A 13,576-nucleotide genomic window follows, 5' to 3' on the forward strand; every position below is an offset into this window, starting at 1 on the left:
AAGATGCCGTGACATCAGGGCCTCCCGGGGCTGGCCAGTAAGACTAGAAATGCCTTCTTGCAACGCTACTGTAAAAGTCTTTAACTTTCTAAGCTTTTAACTAGGAAGAGGGTGGTACTGTTTCTTTTTAAATCTCACTGACAATGTTACAAGTGATTAAAAAATGATATGGAAAAATGTAAGTGATTTTAAAGCACTTTGGAGGATTCTAATGCCTTGCCAATGTTGAGATGTTTTATCTTCTAATAGCTGGTCATGTTCTGGGATCATTTAGCTTGAATTCCAAAAAGTAACATTGCTTTGTTTTGCTTTCTTTTATTTTTTAAAGTGTTTTAAAATTTATGTTTGACTCACAGAAACATAAAATTGGTAACAGGTTGTTTTAGTACATACATACAGACATTGTAGAATATTTAAATTGAGTTAACTATGTCTTTTTTGGACTTTTAATATCCTGTGGTGAAACTTTCAAAAAATCCTCTTAGCTTTTAGAAATGTACAATAGGAACATTTCTCTATAATATCTGCATTTCAGAAGGTAAAATCTAGCTACCTCTCTATAGCCCAGAACTTCTTCTATCTAGTGTAAAACATTTCTTTATTTCAATCAAGCACATAGAAGTAGAAAAATACCTATGCATTAAAACAAATTCTTCCAAGAAACACAAGTTCTTAGATTTTGTCCCTTTGTTTTGCTCAAGTGGTGTTCTGAGATTTTTCTCTACCCCTTTTGTAAGCCATTTTCAATTTTACCAGCTTCCGACCACCTCTTTCTAATTCTCTCTCCTTTTTTCTCCCTCTCCCTCTCTTTTTCTCACCAGGGTTTTATTGTATAGTTCAGGTTGGCCATAATTAGCTCCATCCCCCTGCCTCAGTCTTCTGAAAGAAGGAATCAGGCTTCTTCCTAATGCTCTTGGACTTCGTAACTCTTATCATTGTGACAATTATTTTTTCCCCTCAAAATTGCTACTTTTTCATTTTCTTACTGTGTCTTGGCTTCCGTTTCCAGTTGGATCATCTTCATCCACTCTGTTAAGCAACCCTGCTCCCCTCACTGCCTCCCAGCCTGGGTCTGCCCACTTACTCACAGCGGGAGCCGCTGTTTCAGCTCTTGAAGGCTTGGCTCTTGCTTGGAGAGAGTTCCATTCTTCTATTAGTCCTGCCAAATCCCTGTCTGCATGGAAGATGCAGTGTGAATTTTGCCTCCTGATGAAATGTGGGAATGGCTGTGATGGACCTTGAATTCTTGGCATGTTGAGAACACCAGTTACTCTTCCCCAACCAAACGAGAACCAGCCTTTAAAATTAAAGGACATATTTCTAGAGAATATGGCTTTGCTTTGCAAATTTGGCAAGCCTGCCCTGCGATGACTTTTAAATCCTCTGTGAAGACAAAAGAATCATTTTGAAAAAATTCCTTTGATCTCTGAAGTTCCTGAAAACTTCGTGTAAACATTAACACATCAACGTTGACATCCATGTTATATTCCTCTACAATTTTTAAAAGCTTTATTATCACGTATTAATTATACATGGCAAAGATTATACATGGTGATAGCTTCACTCTGACATTTATATATATGTATATATATATACACACACACAGATATATATATATATATATATATATATATATATATATATAATTTAGACCAACTGTTTTATTTTATTTAGTGAATTTTGTGTATGTAGAGTTTCGTTCCAGATTAGGTTGTCATAGCTAGGCAACTGGACCCTTTAAATTCATCAACTTCCTGTTAAAAAGAAATACTCCATTATTTGCATTAGATTGGATTATTGCATTAGCTTTATCAACAGTGGAAAGATGTGAGTTTAGTGGTTGTGAACGTCAGACACGAATCCAGCCTGGGACTCAGGTGTGAAACAGTTTGGGTACTAGCAGCAATTGCACAGTAAAGATGAGGCAGGCAATGTGGATTTCTCCCTACTTTTGGCTGAATTACAATCAAAGCATCATGTTTGCTTTTGCAGATCTTGGGTTTGGGGAAAGAGGTAGACGTCTCAGTATTTCAGACGGAGGTGCTGGAGAAGGCCTGCGTGAGGAACAGGGAGAGGGGGAAGGCATTAGTCTGCCAGAGAGTGAACTCACTGCGGCCTAACCAGCGCTTTCAAATGGCTGCTGGGCTTTTGCATGGAGACACTCCCTCACGTTATAGATATTAATGGATCTTCATTAAGGATATAGAGAGGAAAGTGATGCCAAATGTTTGACCATGAGAAAGTTTACTTTCGATAACCTAGGAATAGGAACATTTCTCACATATTGATTTTGTAATTGTCTCTTCCACTTAATACATAATATAGTAAGCCAACCTGCTAGTTATTTTGAAGCAGTAAATGTAATAGTAGCTCCCTTACTCCTTCTTGGTCCTAGTTTCCTTTGATTTCCTACATAGCACGTGCTATGAAATGAAGCATTTTATTATTGTGCTCTTTAAATAAGGTCACATGTTTAGCACAGTCTACTGAATTAAATGTTTTTTTTTTCAACTGTTCATGGAAGCTTACTCTGGTGAAGACTTGAGCTAATTTTCTAATATTCTTGTCAGATTTTCATCCGAGAACTTATTTAAGGTGTCTCTATTCAAGGCAACCAGGGAAGAGGTAGCAGTTATTGTTGCAGCTAAATTACCAGTATCGCCTAATAATGTTTATTATCAGGCCTATAATTATGATTACGGCAGTATTTTCTAATCCGCTAGCAATCAATCAGGACACACACCCCTGTTATATTTTAAAATAGCCTTAGTTAACCTGGGGCAAGGCAGATATTAATCCCCTAAACTACTTCCCATAGTGGAGCAGGTATGGAATTCCTGCCCCAATCCCATGCCTTCTGCTTCTAATAATTTCTGTCAAGCTACCTCCCATGCATAATCCCATTTACTTGCAAATGTTTTTCATCTGGGACAAATCTCTATCCATGCTGGCCATGTGCATCTCTACCTAACCCATGATGGTGCCACCTTCTTCTCCTCTCCTCCCGGTCTCTCTTTCTCCCAAGAGTCTCCCTGTCTCCCAACCCCTGGGACCTTAGCCACACCTATCCCATTTGTCTTGCCCAGGTGTGATGGTCTTTTATTGGTCAAATAGGTTAGGCTCTTAGGAAAGGTACAGGTGGGGCAGAGAGAGCAAGCAGTAATTAGCATCAAAATACATCAGCCCAACCTCCAACAAGTTATTCCAGCGAGTAGAAAAGTTTACTGGCTACTCTTCTATGTGTTTTAAATTTTTTATTTTATTTTTTTGTGCAGATAATTACTTGTGCGTGCCTAGACATACATAATGCATGCATGTGTGTGTGTGTGTGTGTGTGTGTGTGTGTGTGTGTGTGTGTGTGTGTAATTATGGGTATGCCTGGTATGTTGTGTATGTGTGGGTATGTCCTCTGTGTGTGTGTATGCGTGGTGTGTGTGCGTGCCTGTGTGTGTGTGTGTGTATCTAGTGTATGTGTGTGTAATTGTGGGTATGCTTGGTGTATTGTGTGTGTGGGTATGTCGTATGTGTGTGTGTGTATGCGTGGTGTGTGTGCATGTGTGAGTGTGCCTGTATGTGTGTATCTGGTGTGTCTATGTTATGGATGTGTCTGGTTTGTATATGTGTCAGTGTGCTTGTGTGTGTGTGTGTGTGTGTGTGTGTGTGTGTGTGTGTGTGTGTGAATGCATCTGTCATAGCATATATATGGGAGTCAGAGAGAGACTGTGGAGTTGGTTTTCTCCATTCATCTTTATGTGCTTTCTAGGAATCAAGCTTATGTTATGAGCCTTTTAGACAAGTGCCTTTACCTGCTGAGCCATTTTCATGGACCCACTACCTTACTTCTGGAAATAGAGTCTTTCACTAAACCTGAAGCTGGCTGATTCAGCCATGCTTGGTAGCCAGCACTCTCCAAGGACCCTCTGTCTCTCCAGAATGAGGGGTTACATACAGCGCACACTATTGCTCTTGGATTCTACAGGAGTCCTAGCGTCCAATCTCAAATCTTTGTGTTTGGATGGCACTTTTTTTTTTTTATTGACTGAGCCTTCTCTCACTCTTATATATGATTTTTAAAACTTCACAAGGAATTTTATAATTGTCTAAGTTGAAAATATAGCACCAGGTGACATCCAAATAGATATAGAAAAAACATTTATGTATAGATGCATACACATTTATTTTATCTTTTTGAGATTTATTTATTTTTATGTGCGTGGGTCTTTTGTTTGCCTGCATGTCTGTACAACCCGTGTGTGCCTTGTGCCTGCGGAGAGACCAGAAGAGGGCATCAGATCCTCTGAAAGGAGCTAACAGACAGTTGCAAGCTGCCTTGTGAGTGATGGGAACTGAACCGGTCTCCTCTGCAAAAGCAGCAAGTGCTCTTAACCGCAGAACCATCTACAGCCTGACTTTTCAGAGCCTTAATCTAGTACTATTCATTCCATGGTTCTGGAGATCTCTATTTAGCCAATCTGGTAACTGTTGGTTTCCCGAAATCTTTTCCCCCTGGTGCTGAAGAATCTACTTATTTAATGCCTGTGATATCTTTCTTCCTAGCATATTTGGTATTCCTCAACAGAAGTGGTCTGTTCTTCCTTTTCATCCTGGAGTATGTATCCAGTTTATCTATCAAATATCTGATGATTCCAGATCAATGTAGTTAGTTATCTCCTCTCCCAAAAGCTGTTGAACTATGTGTCTTTCCGCTCACTTCACTTTCCTCCAAATCTCTAGTACCTGACCTTGGCAGTCAGGGTCCTGAAAGTTTATGGCTATCTTCGGTGACTCCCTCAGCCTCCTCTTCCTCTGCGTGTCTCACTCATCTTTTCTACTGTGACAGAGCTCTTTACCTTCCCTCACTTTTGAATCCATCAGTTGAGTGCAGGCTCTCACTGTTTGGCATGGCTGCTATGCGGCTGGATCTGGTCTCCTCCTTTAGCCTCTGCAGTAACATAGTCAGGCCTAGCAGAATAATTTCTCCTCTATAATACTTTAATTAGCTTTCCTTTGATTGCTTCATATATAAAAGACTACCTAGGATTAACATGCCAACTCTTACACTTACATTTTAATATCATTTTGGTTTTTTTTTTCTCCCCTGAAAAGCCTAACTTGATTATTCTAGTGTCTCTTGATGACGCTCGAGAAGTTCCTTTGGCAGCGTATGAGCAAACTTAGAAAAAACGATGAGAGAAACCTCGCTTTGGGCTACAGCCAATAGAGAGAGATACATGACTGGTCCAACCACTGAGACGAACAGACTAAGTGCTCAGGCCTAAGTGAGACACTCCCTCCAACAAGCTCAGGGGATGATGTCATAGCAGAGGAGGAGACAAGAACATAAGACCTCAGAGTGGGAGGGGTGCTGTGAAACGCCGCCCCGGGGACTTGACATGGCTGTGGCACATAGAACTCATGGGAGCTGTGGTTTCCTGCACAAGACCTATACAAGACTAAGCCAACCAAAATCCCAGCATAGCTTAGGTGATATCTAGACTTCATGCCACACCGAGGGGCTGTTGATAGTGTGTGGTTGCTGGGAAGGGAGAATTATTGTTTATTGAGGATCTGGCTACTGGGTAGAGTTTTAAGCCCCAGTGGCTGGCTTTGTAGCTATATATGGGCAGCACTAATCAGACTTAGTGGGTTATCAAAAAAAAAAAAGGCATGAAGTTGGGAGGTAGCATATTGGGGGGTATTATGTCTATATAGGGGAAGAATGTAGACATGATAATATATAGTATACACTTGTATGAAATTTCCCCCAAATAAGAGAAATTGAAAACCATGCATATGTAAGATAAAGTAGAAAATGCAAATATACCTCAAATTTATTATTTCACTGTTTTGTTGTTGTTGTTGCTTAGACTGAATCTAAGTATTGAGGGTTTTTGTTTTTGCTTTTGAGACAGGATCAGTCTCATTATGCAGCCCAGGCACTGATTTTAATCTTGTTACACTCCTCCCCCAAGCAGCCTTTGCATTTGCGGTATATAGACATTCCCCAGTGAACCTGGGCCTTTTAAAAGTTTTTTTTTTCTTATGAAAGGGTTAATTTAAACAAAGCACTACATATATATAGAGACATTTTCCAAGTAGCTATTGCCCACAGAACATTCTAGTAGCCCTTTTAAGTCTAATTTAATTTCATAATTCTCCAGGAGCTCTCTAGTGTCAAAGCTACTGGAGGAACGTAGCATAATGGTTAAGAACAAAGGTCATGAACACTGACAGTGTATGAGCACAACATTTTGTTGGGTGCTGATGTGGCAGCTCCCACTCTGCTGGCTACCTCTTCCCCTGACGATGGGAAAACAAAAGGCCAGAATCCATCTTAAGGGAGGGACCTGGGAAAGCACTCAGCTTGTGTTCAACTGAAGTCTTCCTGGAAGTTGAACTGAAATAGAGAAACCCAATTGTAACCGAGGAGCATCACCGCGGCAGCCCTGCCACACTTCTGTCTTCTGTTGCTATCATCAACCACTTCATCCTCACCGATCGCACTGTGTCTCTGAACGGAGTCCAGGGACCAGCAGCCAGTCTGAAATGAGCACAAATAGACTGGAGAGGCAAGAACGAACATGCCAAGTGCCAGAAGCAGGTGTAGCTCGTCTGATGCGTTACTTAGGCTTGGGAAACCAGTTCTAGCACACCTTTGAGGAGAAGCACAAAGTAGCAATTAGTGTTGCTCCTCTTCCTCCCACTCCAGAAGCACAGGCTGTTCCCATGGCCAAATGCGCAGTGTTTAACTCTTTCTTTCTCCCTCTGGGTCTTGAACTCTTGAGCTGTCCATGGATGCGTGGCAATGCGTCCCTCCACTTATCAGGGTGTCATTTTGGAGAACTAATTCTCCTTCTTCTTCAAACTGGATCAGTAACGGTCAAACCAGTTTTCACAAACTCCTCATAAGGTCACCTCACTAGTGGTTTTTGGTCTTTCTCAAACATGTGACAACCCAAGTGACATCAAGGTGTCTGTACTAGTGAAAATGGACTTGAGGTTGGGTGCCAGCTCTGCCATGAACAGTCTGTGAGGTGATTGCTTCACAAGTAATGTGGAAAACTTGGCTAGAATGTGCCTGCTTCTCCTGAACTAAAGACAAACTGAGTGTAAAAGATGCCTTTGTCATAAATTTTACTGCAGTGTTTTCTTTTTGAACCACTACCCATGGCTGGATGGCTTGGTTGCATGTGTGTCCCATGACATGAAAGTTATATTTAATAGAGGGGTGGTTAGGTTCCATCTAACTGTATGCAATACCCTTGGCACCAACAGAAAAAAGTGTAGTCATTTTTCTTAGCTCCTGGTTTGAGTAATAAGTATTGTTTTATTGGAGTTGGAGTAAGAGGGATGATGAATGAATAATGGGCTGCTTTTTTTTTTTTTTTTTTTTTACCTAAGTAGGAGCATTAGATTTCAATTAATGAATGATAGTAATCCATCCCTGGCTGTGTGAAACTCTAGAGACAACATTTAGACATTCAAGAGATCTGAAGGGAGCTAGCAGTTTATTCTTCTGCCTCAGGAAGGTTTTATGTGAGCTCTCAAGCTGAATGCCTCTGGAATTAGACCTCTCACAGCAGCAGTCCTACTGTTCTGGTTCTTCAGAGTGCTGACCCAGCTTACAAGTGTATAGTGTTCTCTGGAGAACTGAAAGGCTCTCTGGTTACATATTCCTACTTGTGTAATGAGACAAGTTTACAACTTACGTTCTCATAGAGGAATCCTAGCTTTTAGCTTAAGGATGCTTCAGGTGGTCATTCTGTATGTGTATGTCAAAAATTCCATATGCTACGGAATTATAATATTCCACTTAATTATTTCATATATTTCAATGTAGATAGGAGATACTTGGAGAAAATCTCTTCTTTACAGGAACATGGAATTGGCAAAACATTAAAAAACTGAGCTCTTATAGGCCTCTTTACTATGGTGTTTTGGTGATGATACTCAGGTCACACAAGAGATTCACTCCAAGAATGTTGTAGGCACAAAAGGAAATTGTTTCCTTAAAAAATAATGCTCTTAGTTTTCTGAAAATAAGTTTTAAGCAAGAACATATCAAGAGCAAGAAGAACAAATCTGGAAAACTCACATTTCCTTACTTCAAAATATAGTCCCAAGATGTAGTGGTCAAAACAGCATGACATTAGCTTAAAACCACATATGTAGATGAGTGATACAGAAAGGAGAGCTTAGAAATAAATCTATTATTTATAGTTAATAATTTTTAATGACTATGCCAAGAATATACAAGGAGAAATATTAGAAAACTAGACACGCATGTGAAGATAAATAAAATTAAGCTCCATCTCACATCATATATAAAAGCTAACTCAAAACAGATCAAAGATTTAAATTTGAAACTAGAAATTTGCACGATCATAAAAGCAGAGGAAACAAAACCAAAAATAGAGAAATGGATTCTATTAGCCTAAAAAGCTTCTATATGTAATGAAACAATCTCCAAAGCGATCAGGACACAATAATCAGGTCAGAAAAATATTCTCAAATTGTAAATTCATTATTTAAAATACATGATATCTTTACCTCAGTTCCACTCCTGGACCAATATAGTGAGAGGGTAGAGCTGGCTACTACAAATTGTCCTCTGCCCCTCCCCCCGCCCATTCACAATCACATAAGACACAAATGTAAATAAATAAATGTCATACAATAACTCTTCAGTTTCTTTCTCTTGAGAATATTTATTTTCAGTAAGCTTACATGTTTCTTTTTTTTAAAAAAAGATCTTTTTATTTATATGAGTGCTCTATTTGCATGTATACCTGCATGCAGGAAGAGGACATTAGGTCACATTACAGATGGTTGTGAGCCACCATGTGGTTGCCTGGAATTGAACTTAGGACCTCTGGAAGAGCAGACATGCTCTTAACCACTAAGCCAACTCTCCAGCTCTGTTTCTTTTTCTTTATTTCAATGAACAACCAAAATTAATCAACTAGAGTACAAGTGCCAAGAGATGGTTATCAAAATGTTGGTCTATTTCTTTGTAGCTCCATTTTTCAAATGCATGTACATGTATAGTTAATATTATATAGTAGAAGCTGAATTGCCTTTATAGTAACGTATTATGCATGAGTGTTATATATAAACACATATGTATTTTGTAATCTACTTTTACTACTTGAAAATTGATCAATTTTATCTCTTATGATAAAAATGTGACTTTATAGCATATACTATCATTTATGAGGATTATGTTTGTTTTATTGAAATATATGCTATTCACTTAAAAATTAAAAAATTTAATTCAATAGCCTAATAATAAGGATATTAAAATTGGGTGAAGAACCTGAATATATCTCACAAGAAGCCATCCATACAGCCAGTATAATATGAAGAAATGTTCCGTTTAACTAATCATGTGGAAATAAAAATTAAAATGAAGGTGCATTAGATCTGGTAGAATGGTTAACATAAAAGCATGAAGTAGAACAAATGTTGAAGATAAAGAGAAAAGACCTCTTATTTCACAAAATATGCATGTTTCAAAACACCATGACATGTATGATAGACACAGCTGCCCACTGACTGAAAGTAAATTAGAAAAACATCTGGAAGAAAAATCTTAACCCTTGTCCAGCTTCATCATTTTCTTCTTTGCAAAATGTTCAGTGCCTGCTCAATGCAGTGCCTGTTCATAGAGCAGCAGCTTTGCGGATGGACAAGACTCGTGGGGCAGCCACTGAGGACTCAGAGAGCCTGTTAGCTCATACATGCTACTGACCAATCCACAGGACAGGGACCTGACTGCTAACCAATGCACAGGACAGTGACCCTGGCCACCAATCCACAGGACAGTGACCTGACTGCTAACCAATCCACAGGACAGTGACCCTGGCCACCAATCCACAGGACAGTGACCTGACTGCTAACCAATCCACAGGACAGTGACCTGACTGCCCACCAATCCACAGGACAGTGACCTGACTGCTAACCAATCCACAGGACAGTGACCCTGGCCACCAATCCACAGGACAGTGACCCTACCAATCTACAGGACAGTGACCCTGCCCACCAATCCATAGGACAGTGACCCTGCCCACCAATCCATAGGACAGTGACCCTGGCCACCAATCCACAGGACAGTGACCCTGGCCACCAATCCACAGGACAGTGACCCTGTCCACCAATCCACAGGAACAGTGACCCTGCCCACCAATCCACAGGATAGTGACCCTGGCCACCAATCCATAGGACAGTGACACTGCCCACCAATCCACAGGACAGTGACCCTGCCCACCAATCCACAGGACAGTGACCCTGTCCACCAATCCACAGGACAGTGACACTGCCCACCAATCCACAGGATAGTGACACTGCCCACCAAGCCACAGGACAGTGACACTGCCCACCAATCCACAGGATAGTGACACTGCCCACCAAGCCACAGGACAGTGACCCTGCCCACCAATCCACAGGACAGTGACCCTGTCCACCAATCCACAGGACAGTGTCCCTGGCCACCAATCCACAGGATAGTGACACTGCCCACCAAGCCACAGGACAGTGACCCTGCCCACCAATCCACAGGACAGTGACCCTGTCCACCAATCCACAGGACAGTGACACTGCCCACCAAGCCACAGGATAGTGACACTGCCCACCAAGCCACAGGACAGTGACACTGCCCACCAATCCACAGGATAGTGACACTGCCCACCAAGCCACAGGACAGTGACCCTGCCCACCAATCCACAGGACAGTGACCCTGTCCACCAATCCACAGGACAGTGTCCCTGGCCACCAATCCACAGGATAGTGACACTGCCCACCAAGCCACAGGACAGTGACCCTGCCCACCAATCCACAGGACAGTGACCCTGGCCACCAATCCACAGGACAGTGACACTGCCCACCAATCCACAGGACAGTGACCCTGCCCACCAATCCACAGGACAGTGACCCTGGCCACCAATCCACAGGACAGTGGCCCTGGCCACCAATCCACAGGACAGTGACACTGCCCACCAATCCACAGGACAGTGACCCTGCCCACCAATCCACAGGACAGTGCTTTTTATTTTGCAAGTGAGGGAACTGGAACTTGGAGGTTGAGTGCTCAGCCCAAAGCTGTACACAAAGTGCCAACCCCGTTTCTTCAGGCAGAACGTAACCTTTCCTATAGTGCAAGAGAGCAGGAAGTAGTTCTACTATTGAAGACGTGCTACCTTTCGTTAAATGACTTAGGCGAACATATCGTGTTTATGTTTAACAAACAGGGGGCCATGACCGGCTGGAAGAGGAACATGGGTCAGCCACCATGGCCCTCCATTTTTGCCATTCAGCACACTCTTGCCATTCCTTCAGCTTTCCTCTCTTCTTAGAACCTTCCACTGCCTTCCATCGACTTTAGTTCTTGGGTGAACAGAATCAAGTTTTCAGTGATATTTTGTCACTAGATTTAAGGCACAAGGTTGTTTTAGGGCTGTTGAGATGGCTCAGCACGTAAGGCACTTGCCACCAAGCCTGGTGACCTGGGCTCAATCCTGAGACCCCTCTCATGGTAGGAGAGAACTCCACCCCCTACACATGCTCTATAGCACGCAAAAGTACCCCCCCACACACAACAGCACCCTAACTTGTCTACTCTGAGAAGCACACAAATAAATAAATAAATGTAATAAAGAAAAAAACTAAGGATTGTTTAGGTTGAGAATACCAAACTTTCTCCTCGGCAAGCACTCTGATGCTAGAAGAGAAGACAGTTCAGGAACATAAAGGTTCAAGAATTGGCTCCCAAGTTACAGGAACGAAGCATCGCTGTTAGGTTTTTATCCCAGTGTGGATGTGCTCCTGAGAAAACAACAACAACAACAACAACAACAACAACAACAACAACAATAACAGCAACATCACGTCAGACACTCAAGGACCCTGGAAAACACTTTGGAAAGAAAGCAGGTTTGAAACTGTATAATTAGTAGCCAAAACAAATGGAAGGAAATGTAGTGTGGTTTATTTTGTGTTCCTCGCCCTTTAAAGGACCCTATGCTTTGCAGTGTCAGATGGCTCTTGGACTTCTGGGAACAGGAGATGATATAAAAAGCCAGCAGAGGCTGAGGGAGATTGAGTAGAGCCAGGGAAGCCATTGGTGACAGTTGAGCCTGGAGAAGCTGAGCTGAGCCAGGGAAGATATTGTTAAGAGACAGGACTCTCTCAGAGTAGCAAAGAGAAAATAAAAACACCCAAAAAGCTACAAAGGAATCTTCTTTTATCTACAAGATTTAAATTTTGCTGATGCATCTTTGTGCACACTCAGCCCCTGTATACACACACTCATGCACACACACGCACATACATGCACATATTCATGCACACACATGCACACACATGCACATGCATGCACACACTCATGTACACACATGCACACACACTCATGCACACCCACAGGCACAGAGTGCCGTGAAAGAACAGATGTGTTTCTGGATCATAGCAATAGCTTCCTGTCTTTGTCACAATGTATCTGTGGGCTGAGAGCTACAAAGCAAATCCTTGGGAGATAAGAATGTTGCTTTGGTTCAGAAACTGGGATTTTGACTTTTGATTTACTTGTTAATGCCAATATGGGTGAAAGACTATTTTTTTATGGTGCATATCCATAAGTGTGCTTTTTGTGCCCTTTAAAAATGCATCCCAGTGAGTGCCAAGATGGTGGATTAGAAGCAAGCAGTATTTATTAGCCTCTCAGTAGCTCAGAACTGAAATCGCCAGGAATCAGCTTCTCGTTGTTTGACTGAGGGAATGCACTTAGAAAGACTCTTTGTAGTGAAACAGAGGGCAAGAGAAAAACACACCTCAGCCTGGAGCTCTCAGCAGCCTTGCTGCGCAGAGGGGAAAGGGGGGGGGGGGAGGAAAAGCAAAGGGGAGATACAGGGACTAAATAGGTACAGAAAGAGGCAGAGAACAGAAAGGCAAGCTGAACTCAGCTGATCTGTCACTTGTGCCCTGCAGGCATTTGAGAAGTGATTTGCATTTCTCAGTGCAAAGGGGAGTCCCGTGGAGGTGCTGCCCCTGTTTGTTGCTGTGAGCAGTGTCTCTACAGTGTCCTTTCCCCTTGCCCCACTCACAGCAAGTATTTCCCCTCTGCCCTTACTAGCACCAGTTTGGTGGCCTAATGTGGCCTTGGCAGAAGACACTGAATGAAACTCATTGAAAAATCTGTTTGGCTGCCTTTGCACTTGACCTGGTAGCACTCAGAGGAAGGACAGCAGGTTACCAAGAAGAGACTTGATACCCTATGAACATATACAGGGGGAGGTAATCCCCCTCAGGAACAGTCATAGGGGAGGGGAATAAGAGGGAAATGGGAGGGAGGGAAGAATGGGAGGGTACAAGGGATGGGATAACCATTGAGATGTAACAAGAATAAATTAATAAAAATAAAAAATAAACAAAAGAAAAATCTGTATGGTATCATTTGGGTCAGAGACACTGGATATAGTAGATGCTTTCTGTTCAAGACTGGTTCTTCAACAGCCAGCTAACTAAGCAGCCATGTGCAGATTAGATGCAGAGACTAGGCGAAATAAAACCATGGCCAAGGTTAGCG

At 42.0% G+C, this 13,576-nt stretch overlaps 1 protein-coding gene across 6 annotated transcripts in view; it reads right to left on the reverse strand.

Annotated features, from left to right (window-relative positions):
• Positions 1-13,576, reverse strand: part of LOC311583559 (uncharacterized protein) — an 88,515-nt gene that overhangs the window by 21,179 nt on the left and 53,760 nt on the right. For 2 of the 6 annotated variants that reach the window (XR_014774569.1, XR_014774570.1), the window contains exon 2: positions 1,608-2,054. The exons of 1 other annotated variant lie outside the window; for it this stretch is intronic. Coding sequence is in view for 1 of the 5 variants with exons in the window: in XM_084757282.1 (XP_084613408.1) it covers positions 6,360-6,397; positions 6,496-6,653 (196 nt within the window). In the remaining 4 variants the exon portion in view is untranslated. Of the gene's footprint in view, positions 1-1,607; positions 2,055-6,292; positions 6,654-13,576 lie in introns of those variants that run through there. 3 more of the 6 variants (XR_014774571.1, XR_014774572.1, XM_084757282.1) reach the window with 2 other exon arrangements.

The sequence above is a fragment of the Acomys minous genome (assembly GCF_964271855.1).
Source record: "Acomys minous genome assembly, chromosome: 14".
In the NCBI taxonomy this organism is placed as follows: Eukaryota; Metazoa; Chordata; class Mammalia; order Rodentia; family Muridae; genus Acomys; species Acomys minous.